At 46.9% G+C, this 23,194-nt stretch overlaps 1 protein-coding gene across 6 annotated transcripts in view; it reads right to left on the bottom strand.

The window, feature by feature from the left end:
- DPF3 (double PHD fingers 3) overlaps window positions 1-22,608 on the bottom strand; it is a 259,291-nt gene extending 236,683 nt beyond the window's left edge. For all 6 annotated transcript variants that reach the window (XM_077909873.1, XM_077909871.1, XM_077909872.1 and 3 more), the window contains exon 1: window positions 22,539-22,608. In XM_077909873.1, coding sequence (XP_077765999.1) covers window positions 22,539-22,570 — 32 coding nt within the window. In that variant the 5' untranslated portion in view covers window positions 22,571-22,608. The remainder of the gene's footprint in view (window positions 1-22,538) is intronic.
- Between the last annotated feature and the right edge of the window lie 586 nt (window positions 22,609-23,194).

The following is a 23,194-nucleotide window of genomic DNA, read 5'->3' on the forward strand; positions in this document are numbered from 1 at the left end:
TTACACAAACGGACCCAGGTCTGTGCCTCAGCATTTTAGGAAAGTTGCCTAAACCCTTTATAAAATAGTTAATATTATCTGCTTCCCAGGAGGATTGAATGAGTTAATGTATGAAGCACACAGCACAGGACAGCTGAGCAGAGTATAGGTGTTTAAGAGATGGTCGCTGGAACTAGCATGCCTGGGTGGCTCAGTGGCTGAGTGTTTGCCTTCGGCTCAGGTTGTGATCCCAAGGTCCTGGGATCGAGTCCTATACTGGGCTCCCTGCTTGGCAGGGAGTCTGCTTCTCCCTTTCCCACTACCCTTGCTTCTGCTCTCGCTCTCTCTCTCTCTCTCTCTCTCTCTCTCTGTAAAATAAATGCATAAAACATTTTTAAAATAACAAATAAAAATAAAAGGCTGCTGTGTAATGATGTGGTTATTGGAGCAACCAGTGCACAGGCCACACACACAAAAGACAAAAGACACTGGGTCCATGGCCATGAATGTTGTATCTATATTCTGCTTTGCGACTCATCTCGTGGTTTCCAGTGCATTCTTCTTCAGGCTTATCTTAAAAGTCAACTTACGGGCACCTGGGTGGTTCAGTGGGTTAAGCGGCTGCCTTCAGCTCAGGTCATGATCTCAGAGTCCTGGAATCAAGTCCCACATCAGGCTCCCTGCTCAGCAGGGAGTCTGCTTCTTCCTCTCCCTTTGCCCCTCCCCACTGCTAATGCACATGGTGTCTCTCTCTCTCTCTCTCTCTCTCTCTCTCTCTCTCTCTCTCTCCCTCTCTCTCTGTGGCTCTTTCAAATAAATAAATAAAATCTTTAAAAAAAAAAGTCAACTTGCATCTTAGAGCCTTAGAGTCTTCAACTGATATTAATATTCAACATACATCTTGTCCCTCAGCTAGACAGAAAGTTCCTGGGGAACAGAAATTGTATCCTCTGCTTCCTAGTATCCCCCTAGTGTGAAGCACAGAGCCTTCCACTTCAGGAGATTCTAAATAATTCCTGGCAGACGTGCCATGCTAAGAGATTGAGTCTCCCTCTTAAAGGGAAGGCCTCTCTCTCCCCAGCTCCCTAACTCCTGCCCATCCATCAAGGCCCCCCTTCAGCCCTGCCTCCTCCATGGAGCTGGCCAGTGAAACTAATTTCTTCCTTCCCTGAAGGTCTATGGCTCCCATTATCTTGTCATATTTTGCCTTAGAGTTTCTAGACTTTTAAGATAGGCAGAGCTAAGGGAGAATGCACTTGCAGCCCACCTCGCTTTCACCAGCACTCATCTTACAGGAGTATTCTTCTCTAACCAGACTGGGGGACCACTGGGCTATATTATAGGTCTTTTTCACAAGGAAGAAGCAAAGGTTGAGGTGGCCAAATACTGGTCTTTCAACCACCAGGACTCTAGACAGCTTTTCATGGGGCTTCTGTCTCCCGTAACTTCATGCTGGAAAACATCAGAGCCAAAAACAAAAACAAACACTGGAGCACAATGAGCTAACACCTCATGCCTGTTAGAATGTCTATTATCAAAAAGACAAGAGTGAACAAGTGTTGGCCAGGGTGTGGAGAACAGGGAACCCCTGTACACTGTTGGTGGGAATGTAAATTGGTGCAGCCACTGTGGAAAACAGCATGGAGGTTCCTCAGAAAATTAAAAATAGAACTACCCTATGATCCAGCAATACCACTTCTGGGTATTTATCCAAAGTAAATGAAAACACTAACTCAAAAGGATATCTGCATCCTCATGTTCATTGCAGCGTGTTTTACAATAGCCAAGACATGAGAACAATCTAAGTGTTTATCAATGAATGAATGGATAACAAAAATGTGGCATATATATATATACACGTACATAAGTGTATATATATATATAAATATATATACAATACAATATATACAATACATACAATGGAATATTTTTCGTCCATAAAAAAGAAGGAAATCCTGCCATTTGCAACATGGATGGACCTTAAGGGCATTATGCTAAGTGAAGTCAGACAGAGAAAGACAAATACTATATGATCTCACTTATATGTGGAATGAGAGAATAGATTGGTGGTTGCCTGAGGCAGGGGGTAGGGGAGGGGTGAAATGAGTGAAGGGGTTTAAAAGGTACAAACTTCCAGTTATAAAATAAATAAGCCCTGGGGACATAAGGTACAGCATGTTGACTATAATTAATAACAGTGTATCTGAAAATTACTAAGCTGGCTCAGTCGGAAGAGCATGCAACAACTGATCTCAGGATAGTGAGCTCAAGGCCCACATGGGGTGTAAAGATTATTTACATAAATAAAAAACTTAAAAATATATTTTTAAAGAAGTTTTGGGGCACCCCAGGTGGCTCAGTGGTTTAGCCCCACCTTCATCCCAGGGCATGATCCTGGAGACCCAGGTTCGAGTCCTGTATCAGGCTCCCTGCATGAAGCCTGCTTCTCCCTCTGCTTGTGTCTCTGCCTCTCTCTCTGCATCTCTCTGTGTCTCTTGTAGATAAATAAATAAAATCTTAAAAAAAAAAAAGTTCTGTCACAAGAAAAAGTTTTAAGTATGTGTGATAATGTTAATTAGACTTATTTTGGTGATCATTTTGCAATATATATAAATATCAAATCATTATGTTGTACACCTGACATTTTTATAATGTTACATGCTCACTAAATCTAAATTTTAAAAGTAAAAAAGTAAACGAGAAGAAAAAAATGCCAAGGTGTGGTGTGTAAAGGAGGCAGCACTGGAGGACTTGGATCCCAAACCTAGTGCTATGCCTTTACGAGCTGTGTGAGGCCTGAGCACCATCCCAGACCTTGCCAGGCCTCTGCTGTCTGTCTAGACAGTACGAGAGACCACCAGTGATCTCGAAGATAATCCCTAGATCTGCAGTTTCAGGCACTAGGTATGCCTATGAGTTGTACTGTTAAGGGACAAATGAGTCAAAAGAGATTTTTTTCCCTCTCTGGTCATTAGCTGGTAGGGGTACTTTAAAAGCTTGTCTGATCCTTCTGCCCATTCTCCTATCAGGCATTTCATTCAATGGACATAAAAATGAGAGCATCACAGGGCAAAGTCTGAACCATTGAAAAGATGCCCGCCTCCCATCCCCCTTATGACTGTTGAATTCGGGTGATGGATTTATGGAGGTTCTTTATACTATTTGTCTACTTTCACACAAGTTCACTATCTTCCATACTAAAAAAAAGTTAAAACAATGATAAACCCACCTAATTCCACCCTTTCATGAGCTAAATACTCACCTTCTGGATGGATTTCATGAACCCCCAGAAAGGCACTGAATCTTTTTTAAAAGGAACTACATCTGGAAATTGTAAGGATTCACTACTTTTTCACCTTGCACACTAGAGAACAGAGGTGTTGAAGAAAGAAAGGCACAGTGGGGTGTTCAGGGGCAGCCATGCAGCTTTGAGCCTTTTCCTCCCACCTCACTTTGTAACTGTGTCAGCTAGGATACTACAGTTACCAGATCCTTGTCTGCTTGAGTACATGCATTATTGCCAGGCCTAAAGAAGACCATCTGTGCCTTGGAAAGCACTTGGTCCACACAAACCCCATACACACACACACAGTTAAAGCATCGTTACATTTGTCGTTGTAGGTGCAAGGCTAGAGGGTTGGTGGTTCTCAAGCTTTGGAAGGCATAAGAGTCAGACTACACAGCCTCACCCCCAAGATTCTGGTTCAGAGGGCCTAAGGAAAGGCCCAGCAGCCCCAGAAAAGTCTCCTTAGAACTCACTTGTCCCACCCTTCCCAGAACATATCACAAAATCTCCCTGTATTTCCAGGGGGAAATTTTCAGAACGTGGATTGGATCTAGCCACTTCCTAACTCAAAACTTCTACAACTGCTCACTGCTCTTAGGGAAAAGTAGCCATCTCTAAAATTCCCATCAAGGCCTGTGTGTTCTGGTCCCTCCTGACCTCTCTCACCATATCATGAACCCCTTTTTCCCTCCTTCTCTAGTGCTCCAGCCCCAACAGCCTTCCCTGATTCCTCCAAAATGACACAGGACCTTTGCATGTGCCTTTCCTCTGCCTGGGATAAAATGTTGCCTCTTCAAGAAAACTTTCCCTCAACACACTAGACCAGAACAGTGTTCCCCGCTATACTCTCTTACATCCTCCTGGCCTTTCCAACATAACACAGATCCAACTTTTATTTACATACTTATATGATTAGTGTCTGTCTCCCCAACTGGACTGTAAGCTCTGTAAAGATAGGATCCAAATCAGTTTTGCTTGCCATTGTATATCCAGGGTCATAATAACTGGTACATTATATTTGTTCTACTAGTATAAGATAAATGCCAAGCGCACCATGATCTGGAGAGACTTGTGAATGAAAAAGAGAAATGAGGCACAAGCTAGAGAAATTCATGATGTCAATGACAGGCCAGAGTGAAATGGTACGCTTTCTCCTGGACATGGGCCACTGAGAATCTTCTCCATTAGCATAAGAACAGTGATCACCAGACACCACAAGATCTCAGGCTCTCTTAAAAAAAAAAAAAAAATCAGCCCAGGACTGTCTCCAGAGGACGATGAGAATGTGACTTACCCCCAGGGAATGTGGGGGCTGCAAAAGAGGCCAGAGAAGACTGAGGACCAAGCTCCTCAGTGCCCTTCCTGTCATCTCTCTGGAAACGGAGCTTTGTGCCTCGGTCGCAGGACTCAGAAAGAGCAGGGCGGAGAAGGTCGCAGGCAGAACCCATCTTCCCCCCTCCTATCTCAAGCCACAGAAACAGGCGAGCTCAGGTTATCTTCGTGCATGCTTCTTTTCCCCAGAGATGAGTTGGGGGGTAGGGAGAGTGGGGAGATTCAGAATAGTCAATTCAGGAAACAGGGTGGTTTTTCTGCTGGGTCATCAGATGCATGCCCATTCAAGGGCTGCAAAACGAGCTGAAGTTTGGGTTCTGTGACCAGGCTACCGCGTCCCATCAATTACACCACGTGGAAAAAACTTTAGACAGTTAAAAATAACATAGGGGTCTGGTGTTTGGAAGATGTGGAGTGTGGAATGCCAGCCTGTCAAGTACAGAGCGCTGCCGACCAAAAGCGTGTGCTAGGAACACGTATACACACACCCGGTGCCACAGGAGGCCCACGGACCAGCAGGGTGCCCACCCCCCGCAGCAGCACACAGACCAACCCTCAACCGCCACCCACTTGGGGCTGAACCACTTTCAAGCCCTCTTCCAGCCGTGGAAAGGGCAAAGCTCATCCAGGAAGGAAGCACTTTCCTCCCTCTTGGAGGAGGCAGCAGTGGATGGGAAGCGTGAGCCAGGAGTTCAATCACCTCGGAGTCAGTTCACCGCTGTGTGCTGTGCTTCTGCATCTGCGAAATTCTCGTTCTTTCTCAGAAGGACCCAATTTCAGCACCGATTAAGTAGCATGCAGTAATTTAAATTCCTGAGACGCCTTGGTGGCTCAGTGGTTGAGCAGCTGCCTTCAGCTCAGGTCGTGATCCTGGGGTCCTGGGATCACGTCCCGCATCAGGGTCGCTGCAGGGAGCCTGCTTCTCTCTCTGCCTGTCTCTGCCTCTCTCTGTGTGTCTCATGAATAAATGAATAAAAATCTTTTTTAAAAAATAATAAATAATCTAAACTCCTGGACAAAACATCCCATAGATAAATCTTTCCCAAAGTCTCCTAGCACATTTCTTCTAAGAGTAAATAATAAATTAATAATAATAATGCCATAGAGTTCTAGAACTTTTTGCTCCTAAGGAAGTCAGAGCCTCTCTTACTTTTCATGTCATTTTCCTCAAGACCACAATGTGGGGAAAAATCAGCTAGTACACCTTTCCATCTTACAGAGAGAAACACAGGTTCCCTGTGAACATCTAGTAAGAGGGTAAGATGTGCCAACTCTGCTAAACACTTAACATACATTAACTTACTTAATTCTTCCAACAACACTCTGAAGGCAGAGACTATCATTCCGACTCAACAGATGAGGTGACTGAGGCACGAGGGGTTAGGATTGCTGCCCATAGTCAGGGGCCTTGGATTTAAACCCAGAGCCTGCATCTGAACTACAGGCCACATAACCCCTGCCTGCCACGCTGCTGCTCCCTGGGACAGAATGTTGGAGCTTCCAGACCCCAAGGCTCCAAGGAACCCTGAGGACTGGCGTGATGCCCAGCCTCCCCCTGAAAGCTAGCTCCCTGGGCCCCCGGCCTTCCTGCAGAAGGGACTGGATGACACATAGGTAGACAGCCTGAATGGGTAACAGGGGTGCTCACGTGCCTGGTGGCCGTGGGGAAGAACTTCCTGCAGAATAAACCACACAGTCCTCCCAGAAGGAAACACTGTCTGAGATACCTACAGCCCTCCTCCCCTGATCTGAACCATGAAACTAGTCCTCATGGCACCACGCTTTGATTGAGCTACAAGGGTCAGCATTTATGCTTTTCTCCCTTCCCTGGATTTGTATATTTTATTTATACCATTTATAGGTTATTGCTGTTGTTTTGAAAGAAAAGGTTTGGTGACTGAAAGAAAGGGAGAAAGACTTTGAGAACTACCACTTGGACAGGCTTTGCTCTACAATCCCGCCCTACTAAGCAAATCTGTCCATGCGTGGGCCAGGGCAGCCCTATACCTGATGGGATGGGGGACTCACACCAGTGCAGGCGCCCCAGTGTGTCCCCTGTCCCCCACCCCTCTGCATAGAGCTCTGAAAAGAAACCAGAACATATTACCAAGGAAACCAAGAATGAGGATTCTGTTCAACCTTAGTGAAGGAGTCTCTGGAGGCAGGCAATCCTCCCTGCTGGGGGACACAGGGTGACAGCTCGGCCTCCCCGATACCTCTCTTGGCTTCCGAGGTTTTCAGGTTCAAGTTCAAGTACTTCCCACAAATTGGCTGCCAAACTGAGACTCATTCCGAACATCCTGGCCGCGGCTATTTCCCATTTTTACCTTCTGTTCAGGGACCACCTTCCCACTGCCATCCAGCCGAACATATCCATTAGCTCCCCACCACACATTCCTTCCTGCCTGGCCTTGCCTCCACCAGAAAGGAAAGAGATTCTTTAAGGAATCACTCAAATGTTTCCCAAGGCTCTGTTCATTTCCCTGGCATGCCTGCCTTTCCCCATCCTCACCCTCTGTGGCTCCTCTGAGCCTGACCAGATCCCACTGTCCTCCCAAACTCAGCTTAAAGCCACCTCCCCCCTGAAACCTTCTCTGACACCCCAACCACAGGACACACTTTCTCTTTTCTCTTTTCTGATTTCATAGACCCCTCTGGGGCTGGAGTGCTCATTTAGTGCAGTATAACCTCACACACCGTGTTTCTTCTCACCTGGTTTGCTGTGTGCAAGCTTTGACCTTCTCCTTCCTGCATTCCCCACTCCCACATTCATGAGATTGAGTGTGCCCTCCTGGGGACAAAGCAAATACCATTCCCTTCTTCTTGTGCCTCTCCAGCGCTTTTTGATCAAGGTGCAAGGCACGAGAAAAAGGGGAAAGGTGTCAACAGAGCAAGGACGAAGGGGATGAGAGGTCAGAAGGAAACCGAGGCTGGAGACACAAACCTTGATATCAGGCATTAAGTGGATTATTCCTCTATCTAGGGCTCAGAGAACGCTGGGGAGGCTTAGGTCTGAGTCAAGAAATGAAATAAGGAGCAGAGAGCAAAGAAAAATAAAAGGATAACCAGTGGGCTTTTCTTTCCTGGGGATTTCAAAAGCCACGATGCAGCCTGAACGAGAGATGCCAGGAAGTGGCCCAAGACTGTCCAATGTGTGCCTTGAAGAAAGGTGGGGACATGTCAGAGCTTTTACATTGTCCAGAGTGGTTCATCTGGGTCGAAAGGGAGACAGGAACTCCAGGCAACACAGGGCAATAATAAAGATTGTTCCATCAATCAGACTGTCTCTCGTTCTGTATTTCTTAGGAAACTGAACCCATTCCGGGCAGGTAATAGGTAAGAATGAATGATTGCCAGAAGAGGGACATATACCATTGGGTCCTCTCGGTTTGGCAGGTCATCAAATAATAAAACAAGAATCCTACCACTCAAAGGATAGCAAGGGTGAGCTTGGTCTCAGAAGGTTCAGCCTCAGGAACCAGTTGGGCTCCATCCCTCCTCTCAGGCTGACTGGGATCTCCAGCCCCTGAGATGGCAAACAATGCCCCCTGGTGTGCTTTGGACCAGGGAACCATGGGAACTTGCCGAATTTCACAGAACTCTATAGATTAGTGTTCATCTCAGCTACCCTGTGCATAACTGACCTAAAATTGAATGATCCAAACCTGTTTCCCATCCCCCAGAGATGTGTGTAATTAGATAAAATGAGGACAGAATATGTATAAGTATCTGTTACACTGGGATGGCTGCCCAGAAAGGAAATGAGCGCCAGGAACCGGACGGCCCCGTGTGAGCCCTCTGCACCGAAGGCCTACGCTCTGAGACTCAGAGACGGTCACTTGGAGAGCCAGTGCTCGTGCGGTGTGACCTTCCCAAGTCGACAAACACTTTGGTACGGGTGTGCTCCTACAACCTATGTTTGGTGCACCATCAGCATTTTCTCTGGCTTCCTGCATTGAAGGATGTCTAGTAGACCAGAATCGGAATTAAAACTCCACTCAAGAAGCCCATTGTCACCTCTGGTCTTCACCTTACTCCAGATCCAGAACCAGGCCTCTGGGGGAGGGGAGGGCCGGGGGGTGGGTAACTTCTTCCGAATAGCCTCAATGTTGAATAATTTTTGGAGCATGGAAAAGCAGCAAGAGGACAGACAAAAGTTATAGTAATATTTTTCTCTCCCTCAGTATGGAAAATAAAGGCCCTCGCATGATCTCCAGGACACCATCTTTTGCCTCACTGTGAAGCAAACTTATCTGCATTGAACACAGTTGGGACAATGAGTCATAGGGAAAATGATATCCATATAGGTGTTGGTACTATAAAAGTATACAAAAGGCATTGTCTCAAAGAATATATATTCGAAAACAGTGACTGGGCCAGGGTCATCCCCAAAACTTAACAGGATAGTCCCAGCATTGGGTTAAACCATTGTAGTAGTCTCACCTTCTGGTCTCCTCCATCTTCAAAACTCCTCAGGTATAAATAAGGCTATAGGAAATCCCATAGCTGAGCACATAGTAGACACTCGAGAAAAATGTGGCTGATTTATCAGTGGCTGTTCACAAGCCCTGGGTTACTTCCTTAGTCCCTGAAATATAAGTATATACTGCCAAAGTATAAAGACTTGTCTTTGCTTCCCAAGGCGAGGGTCTTAGCTCCACAAAAATGAAGTGGTAAAGAAACACAGGGCTAGAATAAATGACACCGACATTCATCACAGCCATACATGCCACATGCGAGCAAGGCCAAGCTGGTGCCTGTTTTTCCAACTCCTGAAATTGAAGAATTTGGGGAATGGCAGTCTGCTGCCTTTTCCAAACTCCTGCAGTCAAGGGAGAGCATGAGAAACGTGTCAGCCCTAAAGGGCTGAAAGCAAATTTGGTAGGAAGAGCAGTATGTCTGCTTACAGACTTCATTTGCTCAGCTATTCCACACATATTTCTTAAATGCCTCCCATGCTAGATCCTGGGAGTAGAAAGGCACAGGCCACCACTATCCCAGCCTTCCAGGGTTTTATTCCAACTAACCAGAGTTAAGCATTTCAGTGGCCAAGGAAAAAGAGTATGCTTGGGACACTGGGGCTGAGGCAGGTGTGGCCAATTACACCTGAGGGTCGGCAAGGACTTCACTGGAGAAAGGGGGGCCTCTGAAGTGCCTGGAATTCGAGCAGGAAGGTGCTCATCAAGGGTGCCTGGGGCGGAGCAGGGGGTGAAAGGGTGCTGGAGGAGCCACGGCAGTTTGATAAGACTATAGGAGAATCTGAGGGGTTTGGTCTCTCTGAGCAGGGATACAGAAGCATGGTTTTAGGATCAGAAGTTCACCCACACCCCACATTCTCAGGTCCTTAACCTGAAGCCTGTGGATCAACTGATGGGCTCCTCAAGGTTTGTGAACTCCATATGCAGATGGTCACATCTATATGCATTTTTTCTGTGAAGTCAATCCACCACTTTCATATGATTCTCAAAAGGGTCTACAGTTGCCAAGGAAAGGTGAAGACGAAACATTCCATAGGACATCGAGTAGCCTGAACACCACACCACGAAGTGGAAGCCATGGTTTTCTGTCTCTGCATCCCACACATAGTTTGGTCTCTGACAAACTCATAGGTTTTTGGAAGTAGCAGAGTTAAAAGGATGAGGGCAAAGAGGCAGGAAGAAATTACCATCCTCATCACCAAAACAAACATCTGCATGTACTGACTGTGTGCCAGGCACTGGACTAGGTTTTAAAAACCAATACCCCTTTCTGTAAAGACACATGGAAATATGTCTTCTCGGTCTCCCCTTCCCAGAGCTAGGATTGCAAAGCCAGGTCCCTAAATGTGAATACAAGTCACCCAGGGCAATTCACTGCAATCCCCAGATCAGGCTCAAACTTTAGTTGGCAGTTGCCTAGCAACAGGTAACCCCGAAGACACATCACCAAACTGAGATGCCAAAAAGGCATTTTGTGGACAAGCTGGTTCTGAAAAACAGCCCCCATGCAAGTCTGACTGCCAGGTCTCTTGAGGAAGCTGGGGGAAGGTGTTGACTTTGTAGCCAAAAGGAGGCTGGAAGGCAGAGCTGGGAAGGTGCATGAATGACGAATGTCCCCCCATCCACCCACCTACCCCCACATTGGGAAGTAGGCACAGGAACACAGAACCAAAGGTTGAGGGAGAAGGCAGCCTATGCAGAGAAGGCAATTGGTGCCTCTGCACGTCCTCTTTTAAACCAGACCACACTTACTCTTCCCAGTTATATCTAAAGACACATAATGTGGTAAAGATCTGACTTGCACCTCCATCCAGCACTGCCAGAAAGTCATCGCCAGACCTCCAACTACAGCTAACTGGGGACCCAGGAAGCAGTTTTTATCCGACTCTACAGGGCAACTTCCTCCCTTACGGAGGCAGCAAGCACAAATGAAGCAAAGGAGATCTTACTTTCTAAAATTCAGATTTTTTTTTTTTATGGAAAGCTCAGAAATTCCTGCAGCTGAGTCAGGTGAGCCTGGGATTCCTAAGACAAAGGCTCTAACCCAAACCATCACACAGACCAACACAGTACCTCTCCCTGTGCAGGTGGTACGAAACACTTGGGTAAATGGGGCCTTCTTAGAACCCACCATCTCTTCTCCAGAAAGGTCTTGGGGGCTGTGGAAAGGGGCAAATAAATACATCAGTCTGGAAGAGATTCAGGAAAAGCAAATGCGGAAGTCAAACAACAACAAATAAGGCGGATATAAATCCAGATAAAATATTAAAATCATTAAAGGGCTGCTGCTCCCTGAAGATTGGGAAAAATGAAGAGAGTTAATTAAAAGCAATCTCCATGCACTGCTGAGCCAGCCGGCCCTGATAAATCAACAGCTGGGGCTGCTGTGGAGGGCAGTCAAGGGGCTTGGGGGGTGGGGGGTGCCGTCCGGGGAGGGAGGCTGCTGCAGAAACACCAGTGACGTCAAATTGAGCACAGCGACTTAAGTTTCGTGTCTGTTAAATATTTAATGGCCACTGAATAAAGTTGTCCTTCGATGGGGAGAAAATGATTGGTGAACAAAGAGGGAAGAAGATATGGATGAAGAGGTATTGTTTGTTTGATTCAAAACATACTTGGAACTGTGATGTCAGCCTCTTCTCTCTTGCTCCAAATGCAGAGGGTTTAGCTTTTTCTCTCTACCTGACCGCAGAGATATCTGTGTCTTCTCGGGTCTCTCTTCAAAACCCTGGGTCCTGTTTGTCTAGGGGGGCTGAGGAAGGTAGTATGAAGTCAGGGAAAGGAACAGAGAGAGGGCAGAGGGGAAAGGCCTAAAAAATTCTCATTGTTGACTTTCAGCACCAAAAACAAAAAACAACAAACAACAACAAACAAAACAAACAAAGAAAAACAGACTTTTAGCACAAAACAAAAACGTCAGCAAAAACGATAGGAACTTTCTTTTTTCTTGCTTGCTTTCTCTCTTTTATCCCCCCTCTTTCTTTCTCAACATCTCTTCTTCCCTCTTTTTTCTACAGTCCGATAAAGTTTTTGTTTTTTATCTTCAACAAAAAAACAGCTCAGAATTTTCAGGCTCAATCTAAGTAAAAAAGCAGCGAATTCCAAAGTGTTAGGAGAACAGCCCTTCTCTATTCTAAGGGAACCCTCCAGCTCTTCCTTGATGGAAATATAATCAAGAGAAATGATTGGGGGAAAGTGTTTTTTCTCCTCCATAGAATTGGGATTGGAAGGGGAGTGTGTGCATGGGGAAACATAAGGAATTATGCATTTGGATATGCATTTTAATTAGGTGGACAGAAGCAGCCGCCTGTTAATTTTTCTTGCTTGTTTCCACTTAGCATTCATCACAGGCAGAACCACCATAGAGCGCTCCCACGATAATAGATGGTTCTGCATTGGCTAAGTCCTCAGGGAAAATAATTAGCAGGAGAGAATATATTCTCTCCACTCCCACTACCCCATCCACCCTGCCCTCCCCCATCCCCAGCACCACACTGCTTCCCCTCTCTGGCCCCCACCCCCAATCCATAGTAGTTTCACTAGGAGAAGCCTAGGGGAGCACTCAGCCTCCTGGCTTACAGACACTTACTTTGCCCTGCCAGAGAACCAGAGTCTGGAAGGAGAAACAGAGACTGGTGGCCTTCCTTGGAATGGAAGGTCCTAGATACAGGGAGGGAGGCTACTCTGCTCTGAGTTCTGAGGGGCAGGCTGGCAATCCATGTTGGCGAGGACAGGATGAAGAAAGCCCCAAAGAGGGTGAGACAGTTCTCACTGAGCTCACTGGCAGCAGACAAAGACATGTAAAGAGTTGTTAGTTGAAGAAAATGGGAGCCCAGATGACTTTTTTTTTCTTAATTTGCTTTTTATAAAGTAAAGGAATGTTAGCTGCATGGCACGGCAAGCTTGAATCTGAAGGCTGGCAATCAAGATGGAACTCTCTAGAGTTTTGACCCCCACCACGATGTACTCCATGGTCTGCTTTTACATAAAGACCCAATTCAGGCAGCTGATCTCCTCTGTCAGTAGCACACCCTCCTCACTGACCAGCAGATTGAAGCTTCGGCCCCACCTCCACCACTTCCTAGAGTTGTCTTGATAGAAGGAGCCAGGGGCTGCAAGATGACTGAGGCCCAAGTTTCAGGAAACCTGTTCCCTCTGCCCCCCAAGCTTCTGTGTCCTCTGATTTAGCGGATGGACTAAGTTCAGGCCTGACAATGGGAAGTGAAATGAGGGCTTCCCCTGAGCTCATAATTCTCACCTATTTCAAACCCAGACCAATGGGAAAAATTCCAATGAGATCCTAGGGCTATTTACACACAGCTGGATGAGTGAGGCTTTGCATTTCCTCAGAAACAATGATCTGGCTTGATATGTAATGCCATGCTCATTTCATTTATTTGAGTTGTAATATATTAAAATAATGTTTAATATATGAGGTATGGTTGACTCTGAGAAGGCCTCAGTCAGCTACCTGAAACTGTGCCGTTCTCCTAGTAACACCTCCTATTTACACTTTACACCTTTGGAAATGTTTTCACATCCATTATTTCATTCAGACACCTTTAAGGCCAAGCAGGGTTGGGTGCAGGGATGAGAAGAGAAAAGAGATCTCACAAGCTTGTCTTGGCTCGGGAAGATGCTAAGTCTGATTTACTAACTCATGCCTTTTAAGCTGTCCCATCCTCCCACGTGCTCCCTCGGCTCTTCTTTTGCCAAATGAAACTTCCACCTGGCCCAGGAAACAAACCAAGTCTTCACTCCAAGACTCACCGGGTAACTACTACTGCTACAGCTGCTGGAGCTTCCCCAAGCCCAAACCTTGACACCCCATGTGCCCTCCTGGTGAGGTAGAGACAAGGGGAAGGCAATCCATGGGGCTAGGGATGAAAGAGAGTCTTTGGGTTCTCAAAGGATTTACCCCTCAAAAAATAATGGTATTCCAACAGGGGGCAGAGGGTGGGAGACAAGGATATTGAATTTCACAGTTCTATTAGTATTTTTCCCTAAGTTAATAAGGTGAGGGTTGCCTGTACTATCTAGAAATGTAGTTCTTGAACTATAAAGAGTCTAAAAATGAAGGGGTCTAGACAAATACCCAAGAGAATTGAAAACAGGGACTCAGAGAGCTACCTATACACCCATTTTCATAACAGCATTACTCATAATAGCTAAAGATGGAAATAAGCCAAGTGTCCCTCATTGGGTGAGTACATAAAGAAAATGTGGTATGTACATACAATGGAACATAATTCAGCCATTAAAAGGAAAGAAATTCTTGGGGTGCCTGGGTGGTGCAGTCAGTTAAGCGTCTGACCCTTGGTTTCAGCTCAGGTCCTAATTTCAGGGTAGTAAGATCAAGCCCCACTTCAGGCTCCCTGCTAAGTGCAGAGTCTGCTAAAGTTTCTCTCCCCCTCTCTGTCTGCCTCTCCCCACCCCCTTTTGCATGTGCTCTCTCTAAAATAAATACATAAATCTTTAAAAAAAAAAAAATAAGGAAGGAAGGAAGGAAATTCTGATACACGCTACAACCATAGATGAACCATGAGGACATGATGTTAAGTGAAATAAACATCACAAAAGGACAAATAATTGTGTGATTCCACTTACATGAGGCGCTTAGAATAGGCAAATGAATAGAGACAGGAAGCAGACTGATTATTACAAGGGACTGGGGGGTGGGGGAGATGGGAAGTTGTGTTTAATAGGTACAGAGTTTCTGCTTGGGATGGTAGAAAAATGCTAGAGCTGGATTGTATCAATGGTTGCACAACATAATGAAGGCACTTAATGTCACTGAAGTGTACACTTTAGAATGGCTACAATGGCCCATTTACATGTTACAAGTGTTAAATATACATGTTATATATATATATATTACCACAATTAGAAAAAATTAAGGGGCTGCCTCTGTCTGCTGGAGGTCAGGATAACCATTTTGTTTTGTTTTGTTTTTTAAAAAAAAAGATTTTATTTATTTATTCATGAGAGACACACACAGAGAGGCAGAGACACAGGAGGAGGAGGGAGAAGCAGGCTCCCTGTGAGGAGCCCGACCTGGGACTCGATCCTGGGAACTCCAGGATCACGCCCTGGACCTAAGGCAGGCGCTAAACCGCTGAGCCACCAGGACTGCTCCACCATTTTGGTTTTTCTTGTATTTTGCCTGAGAATCACTATTTGGGCTTCCATGAATTCTCTGATGAGTTTTGCAACCCCCTCTTCCTCCTTTAGGCTTGTAGGAAATTGCCAAGGGAGCGTTCAACCAAAAGAAAGCCTGATAATAACCCCCCCAGAGGAATCTGGGATATTCTGGAGGCATGTCACTGGAAGAGAGGCAATGAATTCCAATTTAGACACTGCTAATACCCACCAGGGTACAGCCAGCCTCTGTATGTCTGGTAGTCACCTCCATTCCCTTGGCAGTAACACGGTATAGGAGAGGAAGGTTCGTGAGACATCAGTACAGATCCACCTACTTTGGCTCACTAAACAGACAGGTATCTACTGCTGCCTAAATGGAAGTGAAATAAGCAGTTTACTTCCACATTAATTGGGATGGGTCTATAGGGGAGGAGAGGGCAGGTCCAGGAAGATTGTCGATAAATGAAATCCAGAGGAGAAAAATATTTTGCTTGCCCACCCTCCCCCTCCACACATTTAAAGAAAAGAAGTGAAGGAGCATGGAGACAGGTATTCTCAGTAATCCCAGTCTTTTCTACAACCAAAAGCTTGATCTGAGTGCTAATAAATAGCAAAATAGGCCAAATAGTCTTCCCACTTCTCTCTCCCCTCTCCATCCTCTGGTTGGGGATGCTAATGAGAAGAATATTCAAAAAGGAGAATCAGAAGAAAAGTCCATGTTCTAAATCGCCTACCACCTGGTCCTCAGCCTCTGGCCGAGAGAAGGGAGAGGAGTGCCATCCCAGTTAGAACCCCAACTGGTAGCACAATGTGACAGGACTGGACCCAAGGAGGTGAAACTAATGCAGATTCCTCAGTCTTAACAAATCCCCCTTAGAAACACACTTTACAGAACAAGGAAGAATTTGAACTTTGGCCCCAAACTGCCCCCTGCCACCCAATTGACCATAGCAAGAGCCACCAAGTTATTGACATGAAAGGAATTACCACAATCAAGGTGCATCACCTTCATCTTAAAGACAAGGGCTTTGCAGTTCAGAGAAGCTCTGTGTCCCAGAGGGAATTGTGAGTTGGTGGTACAAATGGAAGCAGCAGTGCTCAAGGCTCTGGATTTTTCTCTCGGAGCTTTTTCTCCTCCATGACTCTGAAGTCCTCATAGCTACAAAGAGTAGCAAGTGGTGAGAAATGAACATAGAAGAGAGACACAGTTTGAGATAGAGCCATACTGATGGCAAGGGGAAGTTTGAAGGCTGCAAAACCTCTTCCGGTGGAGCTTCCAGTTGCAATTAATACAAACAGCAGGTTTTCAAAGTGAATAACTACCCGGAAAAAAAAAAAAAAAAAAAAAAAAAAAAAACGCACTCATTTCACAGCAACCTGAGATGACCACAGTCTCTGGATTTGGTGGGGGAGGAGAGGGTGCAAAGGGGGATTAAACATGTGTCATCATTGTTTCCTAGACTCATATCCAGGGCTGGAGTGGAAGAGGGCTCAGTGTGGGCTATTTGAACCCCGTTATTAGGCATTCTGAGTGCTATCCCCCTCGCCCCTCCCTGCTTCCCAACACAGCCCCTAACTCTGAGCCGTTTCAGGGCTTCTCTCTTCCCTTTCCACCCCCTACACCAATACTATTCACAAACACAACCTCGAAATTCCCAACACAGTCTGCTCCTCTTTTCCCACCCACCCCCACCCAACACCTTCCAACCACTGCTTTTAAAACTCTGATGCAAATCACAGGCTTCAAAAACCTTCCTTGGGTGACAGTTTTACGATTCTAGCTCCATTCATCCATATGGTCTGACAGACTGTGAAACACTAGTAACCGGACCAATAAGAAAAACAAATTAGAAAAACACCACAACACCTCATCTCGCCCCAGTCACTCACGCAACTAAAGAAAACTTTGGAACTTGCAATAGATCATAATATCAGGCTCTCCCACTGTTAAACAATCATCTTTTCAGAGTTCCAGACCACACAGCCGTCTTATCCATTCACCTGCTCCCTTACTGCCACCCCACCTCACCCCACCCCACCCTCAGGCCATGTTTTATCTTTCTTGTTAAATACCTACATATTTAAAGACTATCTAGAGCTAGGATCATGCTTACATAGGCCCCAGCTGGAAAGAAAGGGTGGCTGCCCAAAAACTATTTCAGCGGTTGTGGCATTTCTTTGGCCAGGGGCTTGCCACATTTGGCTACATCTCTGTCTTCTACTGACTTTCAAAACACTCAAAAACCACAAAAGGTACTTTGCAGAGGTTGGGATGATAAACAGACCTGGATTCTGGTGCATTTTTATGACCCAGCCCCCATCGCCACTACAATCAGCAAGGCTGAACTTGGAAAACAAGTCAGCCTCAGTTTCCTTTCTGTTTCTGGTGCAAAACAAAGCCTGACCATAGCATTCTTTTTTTTTTTTTTTTTTTTTTTTTGCATTGATCTGAGCAGATGGCTCTGAAACAGCTTTAGACATTATGGTCTTTCTCAGTTGGATCCAAATCCCAGCTCTACCTGCATGATTGCATCAAGACAGAAGAAGATGAGAAGTCTCCAATGAAGTGGCCTCTGAATGCCAGCCCACTTTAGGGCTCTCAGGAGCTCCCATTCTCCTGGCCATCTCTGGGTATCTCCCCAGGTGGTCTGCAAGGCAGGCTGTTTTCAGAGGTTTGCCCTGTGACAACACCTCTGCTTGGGTTCTGGCCGAAATTAATATCTTTTATGGGTGCCTCATCAAAACCAGACATTCTTCCTGTTGAAAAATAATGTGTGCTAATGAAGTTTGGGGAATTCAAGGCTTTTTTTTTTTTTTTTTTTTTTTTTTTTGAGTGGCAACCAGAAGCAGATGGAGAAGGTGGCTCTTAGGCATCTGTTGGCTTAAAATATCTGAGGGTCCTTTTTCATAAGGGGCTAAAATAATGTCCATAAAAGGCTACAAGTTCACAAAGTCCCAACCTTCATATTCCCCACTTAGTACCTACCCACGTTCCCCCTCTCCAACAGAAAGAGCTAAAAGGAGATTAGAACCAGGAATGCGGCTCTCTCCCACCCCCCTCTTCTCTGATATCTAAACTGAGTGCCACAGCAAGAGTGAGGTCTGGCTTGTAAGTGGCCACAATTGCATAACTTTCACAGGCACTGAAACCACTTTAGATTACAATACAGTGTATCCAGATCATAGGATGTATAAAGAGATGAAGATTTGAAATCCATCTACACACATGACCTGCTGTTTGACCTTGGCTAAGTTAAGTGTGTATTTACTTCTCCCAGAATTGTGTCCTTAATAACAAAACAGAGGTATAGACACATACCTCCAAGCAAGAGAAACTCCTTACAAAAGAAAGTTTCAATACAATTACGTATGTTCACAGTTATAAGCATGACGAAATAGTTTGCCGGTCTCATTCTTTTTAAACAAATAGTTACTTGAGGAAAGCCCTGTTGGTTTATATAGAATAATTAAATAATAATAACAGTTATTCTTTTCTAAGCAGGCAGTTATAATAATAGATACATATGTGCATAATCAAGTCTGGCAGAAGGTGGCAGACATTCCCAGTTAAGTGCATACAAACCAGGGTTTTGATAACTTAATAAAAGAGTAAGTTGTTTAAAGTGTTGATAGAGATTTGGGGGAGGGTGGTTTACCTGAACTAGAATACCAAGTAAGATTAGAATTTGTATTAAAAGCATTAGGTGTCCTGGGTATGCAGAAATCAACCAGAATATGTCACGGAACTGACTTCCACACAGATCTTTACCAAATCCATATTCATGTCACCTGCATGGGTTTACCTCACTAAATGGCCCTTATCTTGCTCGTACATGTAAGAAATGAGGGTTACTCCCACATCTAGGCTCAGACAATGTAGCTGCTAAATTAAATAATGTGTAATACCCATTTACACATCATACAAGTCTATCAATGCTTTTAAATTCTATTTGTCCAGATGTGACTGCTTGGTTGTGGGGCCACCCGCCGGGTCCTCTTTGTGATCTGATCAGTCCAGGCGGCTCCTGTTTCTGCCTCTAACACCCTGTTGGGCAGTAATAAGATGTTAAAGGCGCCAACAGAGAGAAGCCAGGCTGTCAGCTTCAGAGGGGAAAGGGGTGAAGGGTACAAGGAGGAGGAATAAGAAAGGGAGTTGAGGGAAGATCAAAGACAAGCAGGAAGAAAGCCAAACTGCGAAGAGAGGAGATGTGGTTCCAGGAGCTTGGGACCCTAAGGAAGACCCCAAAGCAATGAGATTCAAATTGTACCATCCAGTCACCCGAGCTATTGAATTATTAAATGTCCCACGTGGAAAAGCCAGTATAATGAAAAATGGTCCATCCTCAGGGTAGGCAGAGTCCTACAGAGGTGTTGCATGAAACCTGAGCTTGTTTCTCCCCCGCATATTAACCCACCACCACTTTATTCCCCAAAGCTAGAGGAAACCTTTGTGTGACTGGGTTTCTGTAGGGGGCGACCGTGTGGTTGGCTTTTTTTTTTTTTTTTAGGAAAGGGAGAGAGAGACTCGGAGGCACACAGAGAAAATGCTAATGTCGTTCAGCTCCGTTTCATTGTCAGGAGGGACACAAGAGGATAAAAACCTAGCTCTCCAAACCATTCTCGCGGCTCCCCTCCTCCCTACACCACCATCCATCCCTTTAGCTGGATGTGTCTCTGCGCTTTGTTCTAATTTATCCCATGCATAATTTATTTACGTGTGTATTGTTTCCTGATCAGCAACTTTTAAAAACAAATGAAATGTATAAGATGTCTTGCTAAATAAGTTGTTTTCAAAAAATAAAGGCAGATGGTGTGGGTCTCCCAATAACAACGTGTGTGCTCCTGCATTAGGAGTTTAAAAGCCGTCCGGAGCGCAGGAGGTTCGGCTCGTCCGGGAGATGGGGTGGGTATTGTTTACACCCCCTTTCCTCCAGGGAAAGGGTTTGGGATGCAAAAAGGAGGAGCTAATTAAAAAATGACCACTCAACTCCCGTCTAGAAAAGGCAGGCAGGGATGTTGTGTGTATGCTAGCGCGTGCGCGCGCGCGCGTGTGTATGTGTGTGTGTGTGTGTGTGTGTGTCGACACAGAATTACAAAACATGTCATTGCAACTGTCTCTAATTATTACAAAGTATAAGTTTAATAATTCAGGTCTAATTCCACTAAACCAGCCCCCTTCTCTGTTCCCTCCTCCACCTCTAACCCCACCCCACTCAGACACCCTCGCCAAACACGCACCCTTCCGCAGTTCAAAAACAAACAAACAAACAAAAAACCGGAGCGGGCAGGGAAACAAACCCTGGAGCGTTTAGAGATATTGCGCCTGCCCGCGCGTGAGCGGGCTCCAGGGTAACGCTGGTACCGCTTTCCCAGTAGGAAACAAATCTGGCGCACATGTGAAATAGATTTCTCTAACTTGAGTTTACCAGGTGGCATCAGCCTGCCTATGTGATTTCGGCTGGAAATGGGGAAACTGCAAATCAGCTGGAGGTTCGGCTGAAACTCACAGCATCAGCGGTGTGGCTGCGCGAGCGACCGGGGAGCGAGGATGCGGCGAAGTTACGCCCATTTATTCTGCTGTAAAACATTTTCTTTCTTGGCTGAAACGTTGTGGCGTTCCAGTGCAGTGTATCCGAGCTTGCGAGCGAGAACTAAAGCCGGGGGCTGTTCTGTGATCGGCGTCAGCTTCCAGCTTCCTCTTAATCGCAGCTTTAATCGCAGCTTTAATACATGTATATTTAAAAAAAAAAAAAAAAAAAACTCCGAACCGGGGACCTTACTACCTTTTCCCCTATTAATGATGGGAGATAAGCTGGTGCAAACACGTCCGATTACCCTCGCGCGTTCCTTTGCGCTAGGAAACACCCCCACACCCCCCGCAGCCTCCCTCCCTCCCCCGGTGCGAACGTGGTTTTCAACTCCAGGAGGAGCCTGGGGTGCCAGCGCGGTGCGCTGAGTTGAAAGAACCCGCACGGGCATCGGCCACACAGCCAGGAGAATTTTGCACGAAACGCCCCCCACCTGCATCTCCCCCTCCCCTCGCCCGCGGCTCCCACCCCGGCTGGGAAGTCCTGGTCCCAGAGGCGCGGACCCCGAGCCACGCCGCGCGGCGACCGGGAGCCCCGACCCACGTCGCGCGGCGATGGGGGAGCGAGCTCTCCTCTGCCAATATCATTGCCAATAGCACCCCTTGTAGGGCGACGCTAGTTTTCCGAAGCCTCCAGCGGCTCCGCGATCGCGATCGGACTTGGCGGCTTAACATTTCCATCGACTGGAAGGAAGGAAGGAAGGAAGCCAGGACGAAAAGGAGGAGGAAGGCAGGCAGGCAGGAATTGGCAGTCGGACCCGGGGACTGGTCCCCGCATGTCCTCGCCCAGCCCGCCCCCCTGCGTCCGGGATCTGGGCGTCCGCTCAAAGTCTCCCGGCGGCGGCCAGAGGCACCTGCCCCTCGCTCTGGCCGGGAGCAGAAGCTGCCTCTCCGCCCGCCTCGGTTTTTCACCCAGAGGAGGCAAGAACACCATTCATAAGACCTGCAGCCTCCCTGCCTCCCAATCAACCCCAAGTTAACCCGAGTCGTTAATACACTACACCCAGTTCGCCCGCGAACACACGCAGACACACCGGCGACCGCCCGGAGCGCGGTCACGCTCGGGGGGCTGCCCCGGCAGGAAAGCCCCCGGGCAATCACCTGGGCCCCAGGGCTCCCGGGACCCACTGCTCCCCCTGCGGTCCTCCCAACTCCGGAAGGTTTGCACAAACTCCCCGCGAGCGATCGGAAGGCGTAAAGCGCCCTGCAAACTCCGGAGCTGCCACGGTCCGCTCGCCCCGGCGGACCCAGCAGCCGGGCAGGGGCTGCGGACTCCGGAGGCGCGGGGCGCAGCCAAGTGCACCCAGGCGGCCCCTGCCCGGCGCTCGCCCCCAGCTCGGCCGCCCCCCGCGCCGCGCTCGCCATCCCGCGACGCCGGGCACTCGGGGGACCGTGCAGTCCCCGAGCTGCCCACGACCGCCCGCCTCCCACCCCCCCCGTAGAGCGCTCGAGCGCCTGGCTCCCCTGCCGAAAACCCCTCTCCGTGCGTCTTCCAATTAAGCAGAACACAAACGTAACAATTTTCTTCTTGTTAATTGCATCTCTTGACATTTCTGCGCGTTGGGGGTAAAAAAAAAAAGAAGATGAAGAAGTAAGAGCTGAAAGAAAAGAGAAGCCCCGCCGCGGCTGCAGGCGCCTGCAAGCGCAGTGCATTGGCAGCGCTTGGCACGCGGAAGGCGCCTTTTTTTTCATATTGAAACCGGGCGGAATATGTACATTTTTTAGTCTTACTTACGCTTTCAGGGGGTTGTGAATGACAGTCGCCATTTTGCTACAATGTAACAGAATATTGTCTGTCTCAGAGTTCTAAAGGTTCGCTCAGGGGAAGCGGCGAGCCAATCAGAGCACGGGATACCGGCCCGCTGGCCAATGGGCGCTGCTGGTCGCCAGATGGGCGGGGCCTGCACGGTGGTAGTTATTAGGGGAGCTGTCAAAGCCCAGAGGTCACTCCCTTTTGTAGAGCCCGAGAGCAAGCAGGTCTTAAAGGGGCAGTACCGCGAGAGCAGCTCCTTTTCGGATTTGGGAAAGTGGAGACGCACGGGGAAAGTATTCTAGTTTGGTTTGAGTCCCTACTTTCTAAATAATTGCAGAGAGTTTGCGCTCCTGGACAGAAATATTTAAGTATTGCCAACAAACCACTGAACCCCATTCATTAGCTTTTGGCTTTGCTGTTACGTTTTTAATCCCCCAAAGGGCAAATCCCCTCGTTCCCGTGCAAAAGTTGGAAGGCTGCCGTTTCGTCTAACAAATTACTACACGTGCCCAGCAGTTTGCTAATGCTCTAGGTCCAAGGCTTTTTAACATTCTCATTCCTGTAGTGTTTTCTTTATCTCGGCCACCTTCTCTCTCTCTCTCTCTCTCTCTCTCTCTCTCTCTCTCTCTCTCTCTCTC

This window comes from Canis aureus, chromosome 9 (assembly GCF_053574225.1).
Source record: "Canis aureus isolate CA01 chromosome 9, VMU_Caureus_v.1.0, whole genome shotgun sequence".
Classification (NCBI taxonomy): Eukaryota; Metazoa; Chordata; class Mammalia; order Carnivora; family Canidae; genus Canis; species Canis aureus.